General features: G+C 36.6%; 1 protein-coding gene across 2 annotated transcripts in view; it reads left to right on the top strand.

Annotated features, from left to right (window-relative positions):
• The first annotated feature begins 1510 nt into the window (after positions 1-1510).
• Positions 1511-26611, top strand: part of cps1 (carbamoyl-phosphate synthase 1, mitochondrial) — a 77667-nt gene continuing 52566 nt past the window's right edge. Inside the window, exons 1-21 of one of the 2 annotated variants that reach the window (XM_015034905.1) lie at positions 1511-1852; positions 3383-3492; positions 5190-5334; positions 7465-7554; positions 7643-7699; positions 7785-7877; positions 7967-8056; positions 8281-8409; positions 8618-8724; positions 8895-9036; positions 9247-9324; positions 11775-11873; positions 12216-12311; positions 14190-14379; positions 14522-14679; positions 14807-14935; positions 15095-15239; positions 15623-15833; positions 18407-18605; positions 18686-18862; positions 20578-20696. In XM_015034905.1, coding sequence (XP_014890391.1) covers positions 1727-1852; positions 3383-3492; positions 5190-5334; positions 7465-7554; positions 7643-7699; positions 7785-7877; positions 7967-8056; positions 8281-8409; positions 8618-8724; positions 8895-9036; positions 9247-9324; positions 11775-11873; positions 12216-12311; positions 14190-14379; positions 14522-14679; positions 14807-14935; positions 15095-15239; positions 15623-15833; positions 18407-18605; positions 18686-18862; positions 20578-20696 — 2690 coding nt within the window. In that variant the 5' untranslated portion in view covers positions 1511-1726. Of the gene's footprint in view, positions 1853-3382; positions 3493-5189; positions 5335-7464; positions 7555-7642; positions 7700-7784; positions 7878-7966; positions 8057-8280; positions 8410-8617; positions 8725-8894; positions 9037-9246; positions 9325-11774; positions 11874-12215; positions 12312-14189; positions 14380-14521; positions 14680-14806; positions 14936-15094; positions 15240-15622; positions 15834-18406; positions 18606-18685; positions 18863-20577; positions 20697-26611 lie in introns of those variants that run through there. The other variant, XM_015034914.1, reaches the window with a different exon arrangement.

Raw genomic sequence — 26611 nt, 5'->3', positions numbered from 1 at the left:
ATATATATATATATATATATATATACTACCACCTCAGCATGTCAATGCTGAGGTGGCTAACAGTAATTCAGTCTAGGTATGTTGAAGCAGCTAAAACATGCAAGATACTTACCATTCAGGATGGACTTTAGACACACCGCTTTAAAGTGTTAAAATGCATAAGACTTTTTACATCACACTTTAAGCAGAATAAAGTAATCATATGATTAGGACATTTCTGTGGCCTCTTAAGTTATACTTCAGCTCACCCCTTGAACATGCATAAAGAACTTGAGACACATCTATGTATGTGTATGTGAAATTGTATTCTTCCCTTTCTCTGCATAATACTGTACAAACTGTTAGTTTTTCATAAACAACTAACTAATAAAATAGAGAAAAAAAAAAGAAAGAAAAACGTTGCAAACAGTGAAAGCATCTAAATAAAGTGCATGACTGTTCTCCATGGCCAACTGAGTCTCTACTGAAGAAAGTTGCCACTGGATGTCAGCAGAGCGCCACACAGCTCAGACTCACCTTAGATAAGAGATATACTTTTGTCTGATTAACAACTAGAACAAGTTTAATCAAATGCAAAAAAATCCAAAACAATATCCAATTGAGGGCTTAGACATATAGGGTACGTTTCCAGCTAATTACTTTTGATACACAACTTGCACAGAAATAGCCAACAACTCCCCTCGCGACCCTGCAAAGGACAAGCTTGTTAGATAATAGACGGATGGACACAACTTGTGCTCTTTTAGCACTAAATGACATTTACAGACCTTAACTTTTTTTTTTAATCTTTGCAAAAGCGTTTCATTATTACAATTTTCTAATGCTTACAGGTATTCCCCAATCTGTTCAGGTCCTGATACTTCACACTCACTTTGTTCAGAATGCTGAACGCAGCAGAGTGACAGTCAGACAGCCTTCTCCACAGAGGACCAGTCTTGCAGCCATCAGCAAATACACAGACCACTCTAATCCCACCACCATGCAGCTTGTCTGTGGACGCTTTTCTTTTTTTTCTTTGCAGGCAATTTGACTCAAAGAAAAGGCTTTAAAGAGTTTGTTGCACATGAAGCACTCTCTACAAGTTTGCCATAAGCGGGTGCAGTCATTCCCAGTGGGCAGGCGTTTTGTGTTTGTTCCAAGCACAAAAATGCTGAAAGTGTACCTAATAACTCCTTACTCTTGTATTTTTTCCCCTTTATAGACCGAAATAAATCTGAAAAGATCAATAAAATAACTTGGTGTATTTTAGTTTTATGTTCACCCATATAAAGAGTTCGTGGTCAACTGATAAATAGATAAACATAGTATTAAAGGTACAGTTTCACCTGCAAAACGCCCCCCAAAAACATCCACCGTCTTAATTAATACCAACAATATAATAGGTCAGAAAATATATAAACGGATATCTAGTAGTTGCTGTTACGTTTGAGATAAAAGTGGGCGTTTTTCGTTTCTGTTTTGCATGGAGGCCAATCTAAACACCGTCCGCTTCATGTGTTCAGAACAACAAATCTCCGGCGGCCAATCCGCTGCAACGTTTCAAGCGCCCACTTGAACCGTCAGCCGGTGGCCACTGAATACACGAGGAGAAGCTCGTAACTATTTCCCTCAACATTTAAGACATTTTAAATAGCATTCGTTTTTACCACATTTTCGTTCAGACTGCCCCTCCTGTCCGCTATTTTCCTCCCGTGCCATCTTATTAACTGTGTGACTTTAGGTTACTATGACCAAAATCTTGTTGGCTTGCGGCGTGGTTAAATCTCTGAGACAAGGATGGATGATTTGCAGGGAAGTGAGGAACACGTCAGGCTGGCCGCGACTTCAATCTGCGAAACTTTTTAGTGTCAAGGTAAGAAAACGGCTTGTGAGTGAAGGGTGTAAACTATAGCTGCTGTGACCTTTTAGTTTAAAGACTCATTCACTCAGAACCGCTGCAAACTCGTTGGCGTCTTGGTCATATATATCTGTGCAAGCGTTTGAAAAGTAGCCACTCCTCCCAAGCAGAAAAAAAAAAGTTGGAAGAGTGTCGTTCAACGAAGACCTGACTTTCTTGTGAAATAAAATTAAACGCAGATAATTTTTTTTTATATACTTAATACGTTTTGTGTGACCTAGTCTTTCCCCAACCCCCTTTTTAAAATCTGTGTATTTATCTCATCAGCCCTGTTTCCTTAGAAGGGATGCTGTTTGTGCCTGAGATTTTCTGACAGCTGCCTGTGCAGCTGCTGGACTTGAGCGCATCACATGCATAAATCACACTGTTGCATCATAGTCGCACTGATTGCTCTGTACACCTCATTCAAATATACCACGCAAAGTTAATTTGGTTAAAATAAAATACATTACAAAGTGAGACGTGTTTATTTCTGTTAATTTTGAGTATTGATTACAGCTGATGAAAACTCAAAAATTGTTTCTCAAAAAAAATGTAAATGACATGACTGCAAACTATACACATAGTTTTTTGACCTAAGCAGAGCTTAGGTCAATTTAGAGTTGTCATTCAGCCTTACAGTCCTGTCTTTTTGTTACTCCTTAGCCTAGGTAAGACACCTGTGATATTGTTTTTGGGTTAGCAAGTGACTTAGCACAACCTCGCGTCCTGAATATGTCTGTGTTGACTTTTAGAGCACTGACTCCAGCGGCTCAGTTTGCGTAACAATCCAGCCAAGGCTTCAGTTATTGCTCTTATCTGTTTACGTTTTTTCAACTTTCCAGTAGAATTTGTATTAAGCCACAATCATCAATAATAGATTAAACAAATGCTTGAAACATAACTGCTTGTGTGCAATGAATCAATGTGAGTTTCATCATTTGAACTGGTCTATTAAGTGTATTTAGATACATGAGTATGCTGTCATATTGTATTACATGTGAAAATTAATTAAACTTTACAGCAAATTTTAAGCTTTTAGTGGGTCATCACTGCCAATATGTCAGTATTTTAGATGTCCTCTGGCAGAGGGAGAGAGAGAGAGAAAGAAACATTAATCACTCATTGCTCCATTTTGTATTCATGTTGGTGTTTGCTGACTCTGCTCCACAGTGGGTATCACCAACCTTTACATTCATATATTTATCTCCCTCGATCTCCCCTCTCTCCTGCTCTAACGCCGACCCACTCTCTAACTTGTGCTCACAACAGTTGAAGAGATTTGTCTGTCTCAGCATTCGCAGCACATTTCTCAATGACCTGCAGTTTCAGCACAAAGTCCCAGTGGCTCACTGGCTGCCATATCCCTCCTACCCTCAAAATCTACAGGCCATCTTATTTCAAAGTTTTGCCTTTGGTCTGTCCAAACTGGGTTTAGAAAAAGAGAATACATTATTCTTGGGTGAGATTTCACTTGTCATCTGTCTTCCTTCTTTTAACTCCCAGGCACAGACAGCTCACCTGGTCTTGGAGGATGGTACCAGGATGAAAGGGTTTTCCTTTGGGCACAATGGCTCTGTAGCTGGGGAGCTTGTCTTCAATACTGGCCTGGTGGGGTAAGAAAGAAACTTAGTCTTTTGTTGTTACACCATTCGATCTTAAACAAAACTGTACTCTGCAACAAATGTCTGTCAGATAAAGAAAATAAGACCAAAATGAAAGCGGCTTCTCAGAAACACTTGTGAAAAAAACTAGGACACTCCAGTAAATTTTTAAATCTTTTTTAACCAATGTTCAGATATTGCCTCCTGTCATTTCTGAACAACTGAAAAAGAAAGTGATTTTTAATCCTGCTCAAACCGCACACACACACACACACACACACAAAATGTTTGACTTATTGCAAAAATATCCAGAAAATGTGTTTTGTAACAAAGGAAAAGGTTAGGACACATCACTTCCTAATTGCTAGTGTTACCCTTTTTGGCTGAAATAGCTTCAGTGTGAAACTTCCTGTAGCCTTTTAACAGTCTTTGACATTGATCTGAGAAAAACTTGCCTCACCCCTCACTTTCAGCTGTGAGGTGTTTGAGAGGTTCCTTGCATTTATTGCCTGTTTCAAATCACACCACAGCATGGTTGATGGCTCTACGGCAATGTTTTAGGTAATTATATATCTTGGTTTTATTTCTTCTTTAGTGTTAATTAATTTTTACAGATGGTCTCATATTTTAATTAAATGTAACAAACTAAGTTTTTTTTTTTTTTTTTTTTTTTTTAAGGGGTTGTTTTGGACCGCTAATGCTGAGCAAAAAAAGAGCCTCCTGTAGGGGTCTGTTTTACAACAGATCTGAAGAGTCTGACTGAAGACCATCTGTTGCTCAGGGTTATTTATCATTGCTTAATGCTTACTTTTTTGGCACAGCCAGATCCATAGCAGTTCTCAGAACTGATCTGGCCTTCTTTATGAATTTATTATGCATTCCTAGTGACTGACTCTGATGATCACACCCCAACAAACTAGCAGAATGAACTATTCTCTTCACAACAGACTTATAGAAAATCTGCAGCATCTTGCTGCAAACCCTGAAAGTCCCAAGTCTTCTCAAGAAGTACAGTCTGTTCAGTCCCCTCTTCTATACCACTTTGTTGTTGCCTCTGCATATGCCTGCTTTTCTTAAGCACCCTCCAACACTTGGTAGAGTTCATGATGAACTCTATGACGGTTTTCTGGCAGAGTCTTACTAAAGCAAACAATCTTCAAACCATGCTATTTCCAGCTCCGTACTGCAGAGTTATGACAAATAGCCATTCTGTTCTGTTGTTCAGTTTTACTCCTCTGTTCAAACAACATTATTTCAGAATTATTGGTCTATGGCCAGGTTCTCTGTGGAAACTGTTTTGCCTGATCTCTATATTTTTTTTCTTATGGAGCAAATGTTTCCTCCTTGCATACATCCCATGAAAGTTATGATTGCAAAGCCTCTACCTCTTCCACATCAGCAGTAGCAATAGTGTGTTTTGATGATGACATTTTAGGGTTTTATGAGACTTACTTAAGTATCTTTTTTCAGGGTGATCTGTTTGCTTGCAAAACTTTATTACATGGTATTGTTAAAATTGATCTTCAATATCAAAATGTACAAAACATATTCTTGTCCTAATTCTTTCACATAACTATGTATCGTAATAAAAGTCGCTTTGGACTAAATAACTTCATATAGATTATTAGTGCATAGACACATTTTTAAAAAATAAAACCTGACACTGAGTTTAAGTAATACCTCACTGCAATGTGGATTTACTGGTTTAGGTACCCTGAGTCCCTAACTGACCCCAGCTACAAAGGTCAAATCCTGACCTTGACATACCCCATTGTGGGAAACTATGGCGTTCCCAACACCCAGGAGCTGGATGAGCTTGGCCTGAGAAAACATGTGGAGTCGGCAAACATCCAGGTATTGCATGGAGGAGAGAGTGAATGGTTTCAGGAATTCTGTTCTGAATATTAAACTATAAAAAATTCTTACTCTGTGAGATTTTAGTGTGTGCTTTTAATGTTGTAATACTAGTAAGCATAAAACAATATTTGATTACTTAAATATTCCCTTTCACATGTTTTAATTGCATGCCTTGTTATAGAAAATTAATACACTTTTTTAAAGTGCTACGCCCAAACTGTCTTTGCGCTGTATTGCCTTTTCTCATAATTAAATATAGCTATACATAGGTATTTTTTGTGGTTGCCAAGTCAGCCATTTGTTTGCTGAATGTTTTATGTTATGATAAGAAAGCTACAGCAAGCAATACCCACTACTGATCAAAATCACATCTTTGTTACTCCTTTGCAAAATCTAATGGGCAAGTTTGGGGTGTAAAAAGAGATGTGCCTGTCTCTTCTAGATAACATTTTGATTTGGAGTTAATGTAGTACAGTCTTTTTTCAACATCTGTGATAGTCTGTGGTTATACAGTTGTGATCCAGATTTGTTTATCTTACAGTCGGAAACTGTGATTCAGGGCCAAAGAGTCAATTGAGAGGTTTGCATAACAACACCCAACCACTTTGACTTATGCACTACAGTTCAAAAGCTAAAAACGGTGCATTATCCAACTCTTTATCCAAGTAGCTTAGATGTGCCCAGAGAGCTTCATAGTTCCTGATTGTTTTAGAATATGATAAGGGCCTAATTTGTGAACCACAAGGAGAATTTACAGATGGATAAAATGTTTTTTTTTTTTCCCTCCAGAAGGACTAGTCACACGGGTGCAACCATAGATGTTTTTTAGGCGCACCAATGAGAAACTCACATTTGCAACCTCTAGAGCCCCATGTGACATCATCAGGAAATTAATTATTGAATAGGATATATGTCTGAAAGATGGTTTAGCCTAAAACTGCAAACATGGAAGGCTACAAAGCAAGGTATGAGTCCAGGGTGGTAATATAGATGGGTTTAAATTGAGCCTCCTTTGTGGCATTGAAAATTCTTATATTATGTACCTTAGACATTTCTGCTTGACATTTTGTTTCTTGGTTTGTTATGTGGTTAACCAGACAGATCCCTCTATAAACTTTACCGGGTTCAGGACTCACCATCCCACGTTGTCTCCAGAATCCCATCTACTCATCAGAACTACTAACCACATCCCTTTAAGTTTTATCTTAAAGGGACTTCACTGGCTCCTCATCCATTACGCATTGAGTTCAAAATCCTCCTATTAACATCCAAAACCCTCCAGAAGATAGCCACTCTTCTGTCTTACTCATTTCCTTTGTGTTTACACACCATCTTGCACGCTTCATTTCTCTTTTAACTCTCTTTTCACCATGCCAAGTGCCCATCTGTCGACCTTGGGACTCAGGTCTTTTAGCTGCTCTGCTCTCTTCTCTGTATGTTCTCTCTATAGCACTTTTTAACCTTTGCTCACATTAAGCTGTGAATGTTAAGTGACACTGGAAAGACTTGAAAGATTCTAGCAAATAAAATGCATTATTATTAAAAATTGAAAATAAAACTTGAGAAAAGGAACTTAAACAGCAACATGCAAACTTAAGTAATAATACTCTTCTGTTTTACAGTGGATAAATACTAAAACACAAACACATTCCCACCTCTGCATAAGAAAAGGTGCTGAATCAGCAGATTTAATGTTTACGTCCATATTCTTCTGTGGGAGGCTGAATGTGCACGGCACCAACAGACAAGATTGAGAGAAATTATTATTGTCTGAGTTTTGTTGAAATCTACTTCTGTATGCCTTTAAATCCTCAGGATTCCTTTGATCCTTTAGGAGAAACAGCATTTATATGCAGGTCCACACTTTATATCAGCATTGCTTTGTTTTAGATTTTTTTTTTTTTTTTGTAGCTGAAAAATAGCATTGAAATTATTTAGTGTTCTGTGCATATTGTTGTTCCTGAGATAATGGGGCTTACCTTACCTTCTTGCTTGTTATCTTCTAGTATTTAATGCAAACGTTCCAGTTATTTACATCACACTCTTTTGAAAAATCCATCAAACGGACTCAAGTTCTTATTAACTAGAAATTTCCTTAAGGGTAATATTTTACTTTGATGCCAATAGGTGTCTGGTCTTCTTGTTCAAGACTACAGCCATGAATATAGCCACTGGAATTCTGTCAAGTCTTTGGGTCAGTGGCTACAAGAAGAGCAGGTTGGTTTTCAAATTACCAAGCGCTCGGTGCAGCTCCAGAGGTGAATAGGAGCCTTTTTGGAAATTAACTCTCCCTTCTGCTATAAAGGTCCCTGCACTGTTCGGAATAGACACCAGGATGCTGACCAAGATCATCAGAGACAAGGTCTTGTAAATTTTAAGGTTTGCTCTGTTGCATGGTATAAACAGAGTAGCTGATCGCTCACTGATTTGTTTTTGTTCCTCCGCAGGGCACTGTTTTAGCAAAGATTGAATTTGATGGACAGCCTATAGAAATATCTGATCCCAACCAGAAAAACCTTATAGCCGAAGTTTCAACCAAGGTGGAAGCAACAACGCACTTTTGTTTTCATTCCTGCTATTAAGAAAAAGCTGCAAAGATTTTCATTCGCCATGTCACCGTTTCCATTAGGAAATCAAAGTTTTTGGAAAAGGGAACCCAATAAAAGTTGTGGCTGTGGACTGTGGCATTAAGCATAATATAATCCGGCTGCTGGTTAAGGTAGGAATGGCAAAACGCTGAATTTGTTCACTGTAAATTCCCTTCACCTGTCATTGGTGCTTTACATTTGAACGTCAAAGTGTAAAACTTGTGTAACTTTGATTGTTCTCCTTATAACATATATAAATTTTAAATGTCACTGCTACTTTTCTTAACTTTGTGAAAAAAAGTTAGCCACATAATCTCTAAAAGACAATCCATTGCATGTATGTCTGTGAATACAGCGAGGCACAGAGGTCCACCTCGTACCGTGGGACCAGGACTTGCTGAGCTTAGACTATGATGGCTTGTTTATATCAAATGGACCAGGAGACCCGTCACTGGCTGAAACACTCATCAACAATGTCCGCAAGGTATGAATTGGATGCACTGAAAAATGTTTGTGATCACTTAAAGTAAAAAGACGTAGAAGAAAAATTTGAAACACCATTAGGTTGACTTTTTAAAGAGAAATCAGAATCGACCAAATAGACCACAAATTTCTGATCGGTGCATTGATAATCTTAATGTTGTAAATTAGGTTTACGTCTAATTTGTAACTGAATTTGTTTTTTTTCCAAGGTGCTTGAGAGTGATCGGCCTCAGCCGGTGTTTGGGATCTGCATGGGCAATCAGATCACGGCTCTGGCAGCAGGAGCAAAGTCATATAAACTGCCAATGGGTAACAGGTGAATAAACTCATTGTTATATTAAATAAATACATGTAATTAACACAAATCCCAATCATTAAAAGATTCTGTTTATAATAAACCTATTTGTTTTTTTTCTTTAAAGTTGCCTCCCTTAACATAAAAAGAATAAAAGTATTTAGATGTGATGCATATCTGTCATTCTCCAGAGGCCAGAACCAGCCAGTGCTGAATGTGATGACAGGACAGGCATTCATTACAGCGCAAAACCATGGTTACGGCATAGACAGCAAGTCCCTTCCAGCAGGCTGGAGCCCACTTTTTGTCAATGCTAATGATGGCACCAATGAGGTTAATTTCACTCTACATGCTTGTCAGTACATATGCATATTTATTTTCATTTGTGTTGTACATTTAATTTTCTTAAAAGGTGGCATTCAAGCAGATTACAAAGGGTCTTCAAACGTTTCCAAAAACAGCTTTTAAAATACTCTCTTGTTTCTGGACTGCTATCAGTAGTTTTTGTTTGATTTCTTTATGTATGATATGCATATTTTCCAGGGCATCATGCACAACACTAAGCCTGTTTTCACGGCCCAGTTCCATCCGGAGGCTAAGGGTGGTCCCACTGACACTGAGGTAATTAAAGACTTTGATGGTGCTGCATAAAGTACCTGAATTCCATACTGCAACTAATTAAAGGTTTATTCAGAGGATTCAACCAAGGTAAAATTCCACATATTCTGCCAAAATAGGACTTGCACAGATGATGGCCTAGAAAAGTGAAGCACTTAAACAGTGGAGTTTGCAAATTAGAAATAGAAATAATGAATATATTTTTTGTCTCTTTTGTTAGCTGTTGGTAGGTTTTTTTTTGTTTGTTTTTTAACATAACTATTGGCATGACATTAATGCAACAATGAGAGGTTTGGATTCAGGTTTTTATTGATAGTAAATAAATATTTGTTTGAGACGTTCTACTTTCAGTGTTTCGCAAACTTATTCATGCCAAATGAGTACTTTCACACTTTGTCACATTACAAAATGAGACAAAACATAAGCTAAGAGGCTCATGTTAACTCTGGAAGAGTTGAAGAAAAGAGCCCAGGAAATTAATCAATCAAGTAGACAGCAAATAATCTGATCTTTATGGAAAAGCACCAACATATTAAAAGCCGTTGTTGAAGGAAAACTGGAATAAATCTGGTTTGCAGTAGGTCAAAGCATGAAGTGGACACAGTAAGCATGTAGGAAAGTGCTTTGTTTAGATGACACAAAAATTTAACTATTTTGCCCTACATATAATAAAAGTAGTAGTACAAATATAACCCTGTGCATCACCCTGAATATACCACTCTTGTGGTGAAACACATTGTTCGCAGTATCATGCTGCTTGCATTGAGCAGGTGCAGGGAAGCTTCTAAGAGTTTATAGGAACAGGGACAGGACAAAGCTAAAATCACAAAATGACAGCAAATACCCCTTGGCAGAACAATAGGATCGTTTAGATTGAAGAAGCGTATTCAGGAATTGGCATGACCCAGTCAAAATCTGGATCTTGATCTAAATCTAAAACTGTGGCAAGAGATGAACATTTTAAAATGTGCTTCATCCAGTCTTACTAGGTTTTGACTTTCTGCAAAATGGAACAGGCAAAAATACCAGTTTTTAATCCCCGGTACAAAACATCAACTTACACTTTTGAGATATTTTTTGTATAAAAAAATCTTTAGACTTGAAATCCTTTTCCGTCCTCTTCACAAACATAGTCTCCCCTGTGTGGTCTTCAAGTTAAAATCCCAAAGAAATACAGATCGTACATGAAATATTTATACTACACAAAACTTTGTATAGCCACAAAGTTTGTGCAAGTCTGAAATAAAGATTAAAATCTGTCTGGGCAGCAGAATGTATTGCATCGGTCTCCAGGTCATTTAGAAAAATATTGATAGTGCCCACTCTTCTGCAGTAGAGTGCTGATGGTTCTGTGTGATTGTCCTTATCTTCTTTCTTCTGCCTTGTCAAAAAAGGAGATATTTTTCTTTTTTTTTTTTTACTCTTTTTCTTTTAACCTTATTAATATGCATTCAATAAGCACCTACTTTCTGCAAAGCTCAAACAATTTCTATTTTATTGCAAACACATTTTTCCCAAAAACACAAAATTTACTTTACTGAATTTTGTCTGTTTGTGTAATGCCATAACTCTGTTTGCAGACACATCAATAATGTTTAGGACACAAGATATTTACCTCCCCCTGCTATCTGTGCCTAATTTGCATTGTTTAGAGATTTTCACTTCTTAGCGTCGGACTTCTTGAGGTTAGTTTTCTATCAGCAGGTGTACAGTGATGATTAATACCTCAGAAATACCATAACTGTATTCAGATTGCATAAAACAGAACATTAGCTTTGAAGACTGCTTTGACTCATCCTCCTCTTCCCTGTATTCACTTGGTTCACTTAATGTATCACACTTTAGTTTTTGTAGTTGATGTGTAGCTTTTGTTCTGTTATTCTGCTTGTAGTCAAAACTAATAATGCCATTTTAGGCTAATATGACAAGACCACACTGTACTTTAATGTTCCCATATTAAAAGTAATGATATTAAAATCAACCTATATATTTTATTATGTATTTTTCATAATAATTGTTTTATTTACACTTGTTCTATGGGATTTCTGACTTCGGTGAGGAATTAAATTAGATCTTTTTTTAATACAATTTTTCTGTATAGTCAGTTCATTTAACTTCCTAGGTAATTTTCAAGCAATCAGTCAATCAATTGTATTTATAAAGCCCCCTTCATACTTAAAGCAGCTCAAAGTGTTGATTTTGGTGAGTTGTTTTGGTAGGAAGGAGAAATGGCTTCAAGATTGTAACAGTTACACTTTTTGTGGGGTAACAAGTAAGTTCAAAGAAATTAATTCCTGTCTGTTTCAAGAAAGTCAATGAGAGTTTGGTTATTTCCACTTGTGTCACAGTCTCTTTAATAGTGTCTAAAGATTTTTTTATATTTTCTTAGTAGGATATCATTCAGTATATTTCAGAATTTTATTTTTATAATTAAAATATCTTTGTTTCCACAGTTTCTATTCGATGCCTTCATATCCTTGATAAAGAATGGAAAGGACACTAACATTGTGTCAGTTATGCCCAAGAACCCCTGCATCCCCCCCAGAGCACAGGTACATGAAGTGCTTTGCATTTCAATGCTAAGATTCATTAACACTGGTGCATGTAAAAGCTAAGAGAATGCACCAAACAAGATGTTTTTGAAATATATCAGAACATAAATAACTATATCTGCATTTGGTAAATACTCAAAAGTAGTCAGGGGTATTGATGTTAAATTACAGAAAGGTAGCTAAAACTTTATGGACAAAGTTTTTTCGTCGCCGGAGTTGCATGCGAATGAAAGAATTCAGTTATTCTCCATTGCAAAAGGAATTAATTTCTGCATGTTTGCTTTTAGTAAGTTTGAAGCTTTTCACTATTTGTTGTATTTAAATTTTTTTGTCATGATGCAGGTTTCAAAGGTACTGGTGCTGGGGTCAGGTGGTCTGTCTATAGGCCAGGCTGGTGAGTTTGACTATTCTGGATCTCAAGCTATCAAGGCCATGAAGGTAAGAGGATCATGATGCCTCCTGTTGGTGTACAGATTATAACTGTTAGCAGTAGCAATGAAAATATATAAAAAATGCACTTGTACCTAAATATAACACAATTATATAAATAAATATTTAAAATTCATCAACTGCACTCCAATGAAATCACAGTCACCAGATCCTAATGCTGCAATGCACCTTTGGGATATTGTGGATTGGGAGATTAATATGATTGGTATGCAGCCAATAAATTTGTGGTAACTGCATGTTGCTTTCAGGGCAATAAAAGCTAATATGTCTGAGGAATGTTTTGGACAACTTGGTAAATCTACGGTATGCCAACAAGATTAAAAGCCATCAGTCTGTCCGAGATTTGTCCCACTAAAGTCAATTTCTCAGGATGCATTTCATCTTGGCCAATAAGCTGTTACTTTTACTCTGCACACTGACTTTAGGAAAATAAAGTTGTGATAGTGACTTCAGCAGATTGTGGGTTCTCTCATACGAGCTGCTAGCTTCAGGTTGTTTAATTATAAAACTTTACACATCCACTTAATTAAGGAAGATACAAGTCAGCTGGCTCCTTTCTGGATGATTTATCTAGAAAAATCAAGGTCATGCCTGCTCAAAAACGATTACCAGTTCTGGGCGGGAACATCGATGCACTTCATTATCAATTAGAATTATCCAGACAGTGTTCGGAACAATATGCAAAGAAAGAACTATGCTTTCCTTGCCCATGTCTGTATGTGAGAGTACGAACATATGAACTGGCCAGGGTGTCTTTTCTGTCCAGTTAGGTCTGACCCAGCAAACTATAGTTATCTAAACATTGTTTCATGCTGATTTTTCACATATTCCTGTCGCCTTAAACTGGGAATTAAAGAGGTATTTATATCCCTCTCCGAGGTATCCAGACCCCCCTCTGAATGATTATTTTTCTACATCAGCAAGGTGTCAGCAGACTGTGTTTTATTGGCCTAAGCAGGGCTTACCCTGAACTTTTATTGGTAACAACTTTGTGTTTTAGGTTGTTGCCTCGCAAGCGTGACCTACTTTTCTTTTTAGATTCAATTAATGAGACAGATACCCTGAAGTGTTCCTTTCAAAATGCAGATGCTTCAGAAGTGTTTTGCATCCCTGTGACACCCTTGCTGAGTTCTTCACAACTTTTCCACATTCATGGTGTGACGCAGTATGTTTCAAAGGTATTCATTTTGTGACATTACAACTGCGAGCTTAAAGTATTATAATGGGATTTTAAGTGACAGATCAAGATCACATAACGTCCAGTTATGAAAAAGGGAAATGAAGCTGTGCTTTTAAAAAAATTTTTACACATAAAAAATATGAAAAATGTGGTTTGTATTTAGTTTTATTTAAACTGGAGTAGTTATAATGAGTCAATTTATCCACTTTATGCAAAATTTCATGGAAAAAGGGAGAAAGAAGAAATCGATTTTAGGCTGTGAGAAATCTGGCTTGCAGTTTACCAAAGAGCAAGCCAGATTTGGCAAACTGCAAATATGGCTGATGATGTCCGATCATCAACAAAGGTGGTCGGACATGCAATACTAGACAAGGTGGAAAAACTGATACCCCAAAGTACATAAGTACTAAATACATTGTTCTAAAATAACATATTAAGTAGCTCAGTGTGCAGACCAATACTCACATGAATGAAGTTTATGACTTTCCTATCATCTAATACCAATAAAACTAGATTCCCAGAAAAAATGGTTTAGACCACTGTTTTATGGAACCACATTTTTGTTTCCTCTCACACGTTCGTTTTGTTTTTTTCTTTCTTTTTTGCAAAGTCAAATACCACTAAGATCATATTGGTTCCTTCTCACATTTTCAAATTGATATTTATTTATTTATTTTTTAATTTAGGAGGAAAACTTGAAGACAGTGCTGATGAACCCTAACATAGCATCTGTTCAAACCAATGAAGTGGGCTCCAAGCAGGCGGACTCTGTCTACTTCCTGCCAGTGACTCCACAGTTTGTAACAGAAGTGATTAAAACCGAGCGTCCTGACGGCATTCTGCTTTCTATGGGTGGACAGACTGCACTTAACTGTGGTATGATGTGTTTGCAGTTGAAAAGACCAGGAAATCCACTTATTAAAACTTTTATTGCAACCAGTATGCCTAATTCTATTTCCTTTGCTTTAGCAGATTCAACATGCTTTAATTACATGTACATAAATAAAATTCTGTTTAGGAGTGGAATTATTTCAGCGTGGTATTTTGGAGCAGTATGGGGTGAAAGTCCTCGGGACCCCAGTGGAATCCATCATGGCCACAGAGGACAGGCAACTTTTTGCTGATAAACTCATGGAGATCAATGAGAAGATTGCACCCAGCATTGCTGTGGAGTCGGTAAGTGTCCAAATTAGGTTGTTATGATCTCATATGTAACTTTTACAGTTTATTTACAGCTATATGCTGTTTGTATACAGACATTTTGAGAAATTGTGGTCTTTAATGATTCATGTCCATCTTCCAGGTGTGTGATGCCTTGAAGGCAGCGGAGGAAATAGGATATCCGGTGATGTTACGATCAGCCTATGCTCTGGGAGGTCTGGGGTCTGGGCTGTGCGCTAACAAAGAAAAATTGGAAGAAACTGCCCAGAAGGTATAGTGTAGTTGTCATCATTATGAGGGCTGAGACTTTAACACATAATAATAAAGGTTATTTAATTACATCAATTTTAATGAGCTGAAAATGTTAATGCAATTAATTACATTTTCCTTACGTTTTTGCGCGTTTCATAACATTGTGTTTATACTGTAGGCCCTGGCCATGAGCAGTCAGATTCTGGTGGAAAAGTCTTTACTCGGCTGGAAGGAGGTAGAATATGAGGTTGTGAGAGATGTGGCTGATAACTGCGTTACGGTTTGCAACATGGAGAATTTTGATCCACTGGGCATTCACACAGGTACACACACACATTGGTTTCTTATTCTTATTGAAGAGGCTCTAGTATGGTATCGGCTCCCCCTTTGTGAACATAACATCTTACACCACTTTTGAGAAGGTTGCTAACAAGGCTTTTCAGTGTGTTTATTGATATATCTTATTCTTTCAAAACAGCATTTTTGAGGTCAGGCATTGATGTTGAAACTTGCTTGTGCAATCAGCAGAGTGACAAACGACTTTTTACGACACTTCAGTTAATTAAATTTGGATTTGATTTGTTTTATCTTCATGAGTTTTAGATTAGCTGATAATTATTTTTGCTAAAATGTTATCTTAATATTTAATTTTTATATTGATTCAACTTTTTAGATCTTCACAACCTCCTCTTCACTTATTTTGTAGGCGACTCCATAGTCGTAGCACCAAGTCAAACATTGTCCAATGAGGAGTACCACATGCTCCGTGAGACGGCTATTAAGGTGGTGCGTCACCTTGGAATTGTGGGCGAGTGCAACATCCAGTATGCTCTGCATCCATCATCGCTGGAATACTGCATCATTGAGGTTAATGCCCGGCTCTCAAGAAGCTCAGCTTTAGCATCTAAAGCTACTGGGTGAGAACATTTATGCTGTGTAGAGCCTCAGAAAATATAATTTAATTGTGTATCTAGAAATAAGGTGACAATCCATTTACAACAATTTCAGTAGGAATCAGGAACTGCTGGGAGGATATTTCCCCATTAATCATGGCAACATTTCCCTCAAATTAGAGATGTTGCACTTTTGTGCAAATTAAAAGAATGTCATCTTGGAGGAATAAAAATATACCCACATCTTACTTCTTTGGAAAAAGAAAATATGCCAGCATCTTAAATTTTACACCAAATTCTTGTCCGTTTTTGTTGTCTATAAACAGACCTGAGGCATAATGTTGACATAATGGCGCACTACTGTTGTGTCGATGTTGAATTTTTGATGAAGGACACTGATCTGGTGCCACATGCACAGTTTTGCTTGCGCTTTTATTGGTTCCTTGTTTGGTAATGGCATTACTTAAAGGTGTTGCAGCACCTCTCTCAAGCTTATTGAAACTTAAAAAAAAAAGTTTCGATTGGAAAAAAAATGACCTCTAACTGAAAACTATTTACATTTCCACCAACTTCAGTGAATACAGAAAGACCAAGGCCTCATACTTTTGCTGACACTGTGTCAGTACTTATTGTTCAACAGTTTCGTAAATGAATTTCAAATTGAAGGATGAAAACAACATTAAACAGAGAGAGATGTTTGGGTGTGAAAATTGCTTTCCAGCTTATTTCTTTACAGATTCATAATCACTTGCCTCATAATTTGTACCTTTTTCAGTGAGAACAATTTTGTCTAAAAATCAATTGTTCATTAAAATGAACAATCCAAACATAAGTGTAATCCAGATTTTGTTCATGTGTTCTTCAATATGGGTTTTGATGAGAACTGTTTGCAGACTCCAGCATCTTTCACATGTCTATCCATTTAGTATGAAATTGTATGCATTTAGATAACATGCTGTTTTGCTTAAAAATTGAAATGAAAATGGCAATATAATAGTAACACACTGCATATGTAAAGAGAATTTACACTGTCTGGAGTATGTAACTCTATAGCATTATTGTTCAATCTGATATATGTGTTTGTGTTGCAAAACTTATCCAGGGGATAGGATTTTCTGCAGAATGTTATGGTTAGGAAAAAAGAAACGCATCACAAATAAAACTCAGGACAAGGTTGGCTAATGATAGATTAGTCTAATCAGATGAAATTTCAGTAAATCTTAGGAAAACTGCAAATTCTATTGTTTTTCTTTTGCCAGAAACATGAAGATTTAAGAAGTCATGAATTATTAGTGAAGAATGCAGTGCATAATGTACTGAATTGACCAGTCCATATGTTGTGGTCCTATGCCTATGAATGCATTGCAAGTGTACTTTTTTTCTCTTATGTTAGTAACATGGATGAAAGATGGTTTAAACACGACAAAAAAAAAAAAAAAGTTGCCCCTTGTGGTCATGTAAAATGTTTGTGTTTGCCTACATAGATTGTAGACCAATATACAATTTTTCAGCTTGATTTTCTTCTCTCTTTTTTTGAATTGCTAAAATGAGGTAAAGCAAGTGCTTTCTGACTAGCTGTTGGCCTTTTTCTACTCTAAGAATTTATTTGTTTTCCACAAACTAACTTTGGAATTACATTTTCCTGCAAGGCAATTTTTGGTATAGCTCGTTTTCAGCGTCAAGCCAATACAAATTGTTTTACATGATTAGAAGACAAATAAAACAATCGACACTCAAAACAAAAAGTAAATAAAAACACATTGCTGCGTAGAAGTAAGGGGAAAATGGTGACAGGTTGAAAGGCAGACTACACATTATGATGTTCTGGTAGTCAATAATCAAAGGCAGCTCTAAAGAAATGGGTTTTGAGGAGTTTAACAACTGAAAGTTGCTTCTGAGGATTCAGAGTAGACTTGGACCAACAGATGTAAGTGGTCTACAAGGTTAATACAACAGCAAGAGATTATTAATGTATTGTCATGTTAAGCCATTTAGTGATTTATAAATGAACAAATGTAGTTTTGGTTTTAGTGAGCTATAGGAACCAATTCTGATAAGATATTCACATAATTTCACTTCAGAAAATCAGAACTATCCCTTTGAAGCACCGGCCTTCATATTCTGCTCTATGATAATAACCTCCACTTAACTCACCAGATGAGAACCTCTGCTCACATTTAGCTGTAATTTGTGCTTTGCAAGACAAGCTTCCTTTTGATGAGAAATAGTTTGGCATGGTAATGTCTTGAGATCTGGAGCCACATTTATTTAATTGTTCAATTAACAAGCCCACCATAATGTCTTCAATTTAAGTTTAACATTATCACAATAAATCACAGTTTTTAGTCAGAGTAACTTTTAAAAATATCATAACTTATTCTTACTATGTAGTGTAGCTTATTATAAATTAAGCTACACTATATTAAGACAAGACAACACTTTCAAAATTGGTCTACACATTACAGCTTTAATATTGTACAATAGCACAATGTGAACAAAATGACAAAGATGAATTTACATTATTTGTCTTGTACAGATTGTCTAATAATTTCTTCCCCAAAGTTGATATTGGTCCTGCTGTTTGCTGTGGTTCACAGTTACCCCTTGGCATTTGTAGCTGCTAAGCTAGCTCTGGGAATCCCTTTGCCAGACATCAGAAATGCCGTATCAGAGAAGACCACAGCCTGCTTTGAGCCAAGTTTAGACTACATTGTCACCAAGATTCCCCGCTGGGACCTGGACCGCTTCCAGGGCATGTCATTGGAAATAGGCAGTGCCATGAAAAGTGTTGGAGAGGTGGGTAGGACATATATAATTAAACACTTCCTAACTTGCATACTCACTTAGTCACTAACCTTCCCCTCTTGTGGATTCAGGTGATGGCGGTGGGTCGAACGTTTGAGGAGAGTGTGCAGAAGGCCTTGAGGATGTGTCATCCATCTGTGGATGGCTTTGTTCCCAGACTGCCACTCAAGAAAGCCTGGGGCAACACACAGAACCTTCAGCAGGAGCTGGCTGTGCCCTCCAGCACCCGCATCTTCTCCCTTGCCAAGGTGCAGAGATCCTTTAAAATATTAATAATAAATGAGACTGACTACCGTTTGCTCATTAAAACCACATTTTGAAGTGTTAATGAAATTTATTTGCCCTCGTCTTCTGCATGAGCAGCAATGAATGATTAATTGTGTAGAAAACCTCGTCTTTGAAGGCATGTCTTTTGCGGATTACATGAACAGCAAGAGGAAAACACGCGTAACACTTTGATTGTCTGACAATGTGGCTTTTTGAAGTATGTTACGGAGATTCATCCAAGTTGCATAATATCTTTCAATGTTTGCCCTCTATCCATCTCTGTATCTCATTGCAGAGAATTGCGAGTGAATTGCTTTTAGTCTGCATAGTTTTTAAAGGTGAAATGAGAAGCAGCTTAAGCCGTGCAGGGTCAATCTTTTTTATTCGAACACAGAGAAGAGTTATTGCAAATTGGAAACCTTGCACATATTCACCACTTCAGTTGTTTTAATTACCAGCTGTGAAAGAAGCAAAATGAGGCTGTCACTGTCAAAACATCGAAGGCTCAGGTAGTGGTGCACATTTCTCATATAACGGAGTTATAATATTACAGTTAGTAACACATTGTTCAAAATGTAAAATCCTTATCATATTTCTGGTATAGAACGTACAAGGCCTTCAAAAACATTCCCCTGAACTTCTTAAAATTTTGTTGCTGCACAACCAAAAACTCTTGTTTTGGGGGCATTGCATTTGATATACTAAAACAATAATGGGAAAAAAAAAAAAAAAAATAAAACCTTTTATAAATGAAATTCTGTCAAATGTGATGCACGTTTGTATTAAGTCCACTGTACTCTTGTACCCTTTGATAAAATTTCATTACTGTCAAGTAGCATCCCTATGCATGCATTTTAATTCCCACTGTGACGAAAACAGTGCTTTGAAAACCAAGTAACACAGTAGACAAGTCAAGGTGAAAAGTTGTTCAGAAGTTTAAAGCAGAGCGACTATGTAAAACAATATCCTAACCTTTGGACATCTCATGAACCACTCTTGAATTTATCACCTGAAAACACGAAGCGCATAGCACAACTGCAAATGCTTTATGACATGCCCGATTATCTAAACTAACACGCCAGATAAGGAATGTAAAATCAGAGAAGCAGCCAAAGAGATCCAGCTCTGGAGAAGCTGCAGAGATCCACAGCTTAAGTGGGAAGTTGGTTGACAGAACGCTATTAGCTGTGGATGTATTGATAAATGCTAAAAACTAAAACCATATTCTGATAAAGACATTATTAAATTCATAGATATTCACATATAAAGCAGCAGCATAAGCAATGTGCTTGCTTGTACATGGAATTGTTTGACTAAAATCCTTCCACATTATTGAGGCTATTTTGCTTGTCAGATGTCTAATAAAAAATATATTTATCGTCTGTTGTCAGAGCACAACCTCTGTTATATTATATGTTGGTGACACAGGGTGTTTAAACAACACTTCTTAATGAAATGCCAAAGTAATATATTTCTCCTGCAATATATATGTCATCTGAAGCAGTCCTTGAAGGAGGGATGGACAACAGCATGTTATTTATGTTTACTGTCCACTAGTCTTCATTTGAAATCACTGGATGTTCATCATCAGCTGAAGCCTTCTGAATGCCAGCTTTCAGGAAAGTAAATGATGAATAGGGTGATGATGAAAAATGAAAACTGATGCTCGGTCTCTTTCGCATGTTTTCCTTTTCAGGCGCTGCATAACGGTATGAGTGTTGATCAGATTCATCAGCTCACGGCCATAGATAAGTGGTTCCTCCACAAACTTCGCAGAATAACACAGTTGGAGCAAAACCTTGGAAACTATAGCAGGTAACACCAATGGGGAGTGAATATGTGGTGGGGGCTCCGGGCACAAGAACTTGTGGGTTTCTATGTGCTGATGTTCAGGGACATAGTCTTAATTACATTCCCAGATTCTAGTTCTTATGAAAGTCGAACATTTTTTTTCCTGATCAGGAAAAATGTACTTCAACAGACCACATCCAGGTTTTTTTGTGCCAACTTATTAACAACAAAAATCACTTCGGCCATTTCATGTCACAGTTTGACTTCAGTCTGAGTCTGGCAAAGTTCACAGCATATTTAATAACAAACAAAGACGTCCCATGACTTATCACTTTATTATTATTATTATTATTATTATTATTATTATTATTGCAGGAAGTTTTAACATCTTTATTCAGACATACATCCATGGTATTTCAGATTTCAAGAAAGTGTTTATTTAAAAAAAATTACAGTGCAGTTGGAAATGTTGAAAAAAAGTGCATCACAAAAAGTCTAGATATGTATAAAATGCAATAAACAATTTACAAAGGATGCACATGTTTTCTTCATTATGGTTGTTACCAGTTCACAAAATATCAAAAATATATATGAGCCTGGGACTTTCATACAGAACTTACAGTCCCATATGAAATGATTACCTTGCAACAACAGAAAACAGTAATGCAGAGAAAAAAAAAAAACAGCAAAGCAAAGCACAAATATTATAATAAATACTATCATTTTAGTAGTTCTTCCTGACCATAGTTTTCTGCCAAAATGAAATGTACCAGGTGAGATCACTTGGTGTACAAAGAATGCAGTCAAATAATAAACATCATCATGGAATTCTCACCCCAAATATTTTAAAACTCTGGTTTAAAATAAATGTAATGTATATCTTTACAGAGAATCATCTGACTGAAACTAATAACGGGTCCAAGTTACTGCAGGTAACATTGAGGATAAATTGTGCAGAGCTGGATGAATTTTAATACAAGGCAAAACAGATAAAAACAAGCTTTTCTGAAAGGAAAATTGATATCCAGTGATAAAACCTACTATTAAGTTTCAACATCTGAAAGGCATTGTTTACCTAAATTGTGAAAAAGATTTTTGCTAACATCTGTCAAGTTTTACTGCATTTATTTTCATTCAAGTCCTAGGTATATAATTAGAAATAATTGGCACTTGTTTAATTTTGTTCAGCGCCAACAATCACAGATAACCTTTTTTCATAGTTTTCACCTTCTTGCATCCAAATATCTGCTTTATAAAATGAAATCGTTCAGACAGAAAATGTGTCCTCAACTTTAATTGCATCTCCCCAGTAGTATTATGTCTTCAGAACTGACAGAACTTTGAAAATATTATAAAATAAGTCACATTTTGACTCTAAAAAATTACTAAACTGTGCTCACATATATAAAAAGAGATTTTTTTTTTTACTCAATTTGTCACAATTTGTCTGTATCCCACCATCTTTTTTTAACCATTAAGGTTAGAAGAAACAACCTTGTTGCTGCATAGCCCCAAATAATGTATGGATTTTCCTCTCTGTCCTGCTATCAATCAAGAACAAGTCACCATATTGCTGAACTCTTCCTGCTGATGCAGAGTTTTGCCTCAACACCCTGCTTCTTGTTAAAAAACAGAACTTAAGACTTACTAATTTTATTAAATTATTCTAATAAAAGCTTAATAATTGATTCATTTGCATTTAGTTTTGTCCTGAATTCTACATTTGAAACCCAAGGCACAGCTAAGAATTGCACATAAACAATTCTTTCTTGAACACCCTTATGGGCTATTGTTGTGCTACATTAGCTTCAGTAGCACTTCTTGGAATCACAAATGGGTAAATATGATAAAATCAAGGTAAAAAACAACTTTGGTCTTCATAAATTTTCAGTTATATTCTTTCAAAGGGTTCACATTCACTTTCCTGTCTTTCTCTCTGTTGCACTGCTTTGTCCACCGGCTCTTTCCCGAATGGCTAAAATCAAAGAAATGATGAGTTATTATGGATCAGCCATGGGTGACCTCCTGCTTTCTTCTGCTGGTTAAAATTTAATGGCTAGTCATCCGGTGGGCAACCTGATACACGGTGGAACATTGTAATTGTCGCTACCTCCACTAGTGTTGGGGACTTTCGGATGAACACAGAACATCTGGCTGTTGTCAGACTAATGAAGCATAGAGCTGAGTGCAGGTGGGCTCAAGCTCTTTTGCACATTAGACACATTAAACTTTTTCTGTAATTTGTAGTGAATAACAATCATGCACATAGTGTGGAAAAAAGTTGTTGTTTTTTTTTATAAGACTTTAATGTTATTGTATGTACTGCACAAAACTATAATGAATCGCACTATTAATCAAAAAGTTTTATCTTATCCGTGATGTGCATCTCGAACGTAAATGTGTTTATTGATTACAAGGAATTTAATGCTGGGCTTACTAGGCTAGCTGCATGTCAACAACCTCATTATTCCTGCATTAGGCTGATGGCATTGTAAATTAACTTTGAGGCTGAATGCAGTGCCAGCTCCGTTGTGAACTCAAATCTATTTATTTGTACGGCATGCTTAGCACTACAGTGGTTTTGATCTGTGCCGAGCAAAGTGCAGGTAGAGTTTAGCTGCCAGCTCGGCGTACAGGGGCGCAAAGCTCAGTTAAGCTTGTGCTGCATTCAAATCAAAGTTGAAAGTTGTTGATTCTTGACTGCTGTTCATGGTGATAGAAATTCTGTGACCGCCAACAGACGGGAGATTTGTCAAACTGCTTGAAACAAACAGCAGCTGGTCAGAATGGGGAACAAAAGAGAGCTCCTTCATAAGGTACATGCTATTCTCTAGAATCATAGAGTGTTATTAAAATTAGAATATTGCCGAGGATCAATAGAAAAGCATATTTTAAAAAGAAATCCCTGACTTATAAAAAGTATGTTTATTTCTATAAATTTAAAATTTAGTGGGGCCTCTTGCATCAAGCAAAGTGGCATAAAAACGGTGACCCAGTGAGTGGCACTGTAATGGAAGCCCGGTTTGTTTGGAAGAAAATGAAATCAGCATATCTATAGAGTTTGTGAATAGAAGGATATATTAAGCGGTCTTAAATTTCCTGGTAGATGGCTGTGTTGAATATGTTCTTCAGAAAACGCAGTGAACCAACTCCAGCAGATGATGTGGCTCCTTAAATCATCACTGACTGGAAACGACATAGTAGACAACGTGGGAACTGTGTCTTCCTGCTGTGGTTCCAGATTCTCAGACCTTGATTTCCATACAAAAATGACCATTTGCCTTAGCCTCAAAAGAGGACTTTGGACCACTGAATAACAGTCTAGTTATTTTTTCCTAAGCCCAGATAAGATGCTTTTGACAGTTTATGCTTTATGAATAGCTTGATATGAGGAGTGCAAAATTTGTAGTTCATGTGTCTGTGCACAGTGGCTCTTGATGCATTGACTTAGTCTGCTCCCCCCTCAAATTCTTCAATGGATTTTGATTGACAATCTTCTCAAGGCTGTTGCATCCCTGTTGGTGGTTCACTTTTTACTACCATACTTTTTCTTTCCTCTCAACTCTCTATGAATTTGCCGCAACCTTTTTCACAACATTCAGATTTTCTGAAACTGAATTTTGAGATTTCTTTATTTGGAAGTCATACTCATCAAGTCATCAAAATTACAAGAAACCAAGACCTGAAATATCCCAGTCTGTGCTAACGAAGCTATAGTATGAGTCTCACTTTCTGAAATGATTGAGAAAAAGTGTTGGACATTTTCACAATCTTTTAATTTTTGAGCTGTTTTGGTATTTCAGTTGCAGAAGATGAATTTACAGCTTTACAGCAAACAGCTTGTTTTTCTTTAAAGGATTTGGATGAACAGAACATTTCAGTTTAGCTCCATATTGACAACAAACTTAAAGATAAGGCTCAGTGAATTATGCTTTCAGTCTGCAATTTAGAAGCTAAATTTTTTTTTTTTTTAAAGAGTGATATTTTATGCACCTAGTGGCATTTTATATCAAAGTTAACACACTATGTTACCTACAGTTGTTATGAAATGCTGCATATATCAAAATAACTTACTCATTTGAGCTCAGCTGACGACTGAAACTCCAAAGCAGAGCTTTAGGTAGGTAGGCGTCTTCATGCATGAGCAAGCCCTTAGGGAGCCCTGAACGGCTGCCGTGGGATATTCAAGGATTTTTCAAACATGCATAAAAACATCCAAACAATAATCCTGGTATGGTTTTGATGAGGGAATAACATTATAACATGATATAATGCTCTTTAAAAATAATTTGCATAATTCCCCCTTTCAAAGCTGTCTAAAAGAAGCACTTTACGTTATGATGAGGTAGGAAGAGGAAGAAAAAGCTCTGCCATTCTCAAACAAGACTCTACATATTTAGTATTTTTTTTTCTCTATTGTTCATTCCCTTTGTGTTCGTCAGATAGCCTGCATTTCCTTTTATCTGAGCACATATGTATGACAAATATTTTATTTGTGTGATACACCTTTGCTTTTAAGATCAAAAGCTGTGAATGATCCTCCTTCTCCTTTTTAAGTGCTTAATATTCAGCTGAAGGCAATAAATCTCCTAAACACAAAAATGCACTACAGTGCTTTTGGTCTTCCAGGCTGCTCTCATTTTGTTGTTTCTGGGGCTTGTTGCACAGCCCAGCCATGTGCACTGGGAATTTAAAACAGATTTGATATTTTTCAATATAGTTATGATGTGAAATGATAAATAATTCATTCATAAGAAGAAGGAGTAGCAGCTTGGGCTTCAGCAGCGTAATTCTACCCCATTGGTCTTTACCTTTAGTTCAAACAATTCCATACTGGATCAGTTTATGGCGGCAAGACTATGCTAGTTTTAGTAGTTTATGTATTTAATTTATTGTGGAACCGAGTAGAACAAGCAATTGCTTACTTCTTTTGAATGAACTATTACACAAGTGGATATTTGAATAAGAAATATATAGAGCTGCATTATTTACGGCGATTCATATAATCTGTCTTAATATATCTTGCATTTTTAAAGACAATTTTAATTGTAATTTCAAAAAAGTTGCATAACATTTCATCAAGATCAATAAATTTTTAACCTAGCTGTAGAAAATATATATATATATATATATATATTTTTCTCATTTGGCTTAGGCACGGCAGCTGCCTTTTCACTCCTATTTAAGCAGAATTTTGCAGAGCAGACTCTTTTAGGGGCTGAATTGTGGTACTTTTGAGTCGGATAGTTGCTCTCTACATTCCTGACTCTGTGCTTTCTTATCTTCAGGTTTTCATCATAACCTTTCACAATCACAAACCTTGACAACTGTTAGAAAGTCTTTTTTGGAAAAAAATGACTGCTGAACAGAACATGTGTGTCTGAGACACCTGTGGAACCATAGCTGTTTGAAGAAAGAAATTTACAAAGCAATTCACCCCTTCAGGGAGCAACAGGGTATTGCTGAATTATTACTCTTTTTTTTTTTTTTTTTCCTGCCAAACTAAGATTATTAGTTCATTGCTTTTGGTGGTATTCAAAAACATTACATTGTTTTTTTTTTTCCTTCTGCAGAACAAATTGTATATTTTCCTACCAATGAATTTTTGTAGCTTACTATAAATTTGGAGACTTTATAAAAAATATAATTCAATGGATTAGTTCTAAATATTCTGTATTTTATTTGCAGTCAATCAAAGTCTTTATGATCCCTCTTTAGAAAGTCAAGTTTTTTTTGATACCAGAACCAAATACACCTTGTAGTTGCTGAGATATATGAAATTCATTTTGGGGATGTCATTTTCGAGAACTCTGAAAACAAAATCCACAAAAAGAGGCTTGGTGTTCAAGGGGTTTTAATCATCTACATCAGGGGTGTCAAACTCCATTTCACCGAGGGCCACTTCAGCATATTGACCTCCCTCAATGGGCCACATTGAC

This window comes from Poecilia latipinna, unplaced genomic scaffold (assembly GCF_001443285.1).
Source record: "Poecilia latipinna isolate Pla-1442-1.1 unplaced genomic scaffold, P_latipinna-1.0 Scaffold19, whole genome shotgun sequence".
NCBI classification, from domain to species: domain Eukaryota; kingdom Metazoa; phylum Chordata; class Actinopteri; order Cyprinodontiformes; family Poeciliidae; genus Poecilia; species Poecilia latipinna.
The sequence above is the reverse complement of the archived record's forward strand: the minus strand, read 5'-3'. Positions and strand labels throughout refer to the sequence as shown.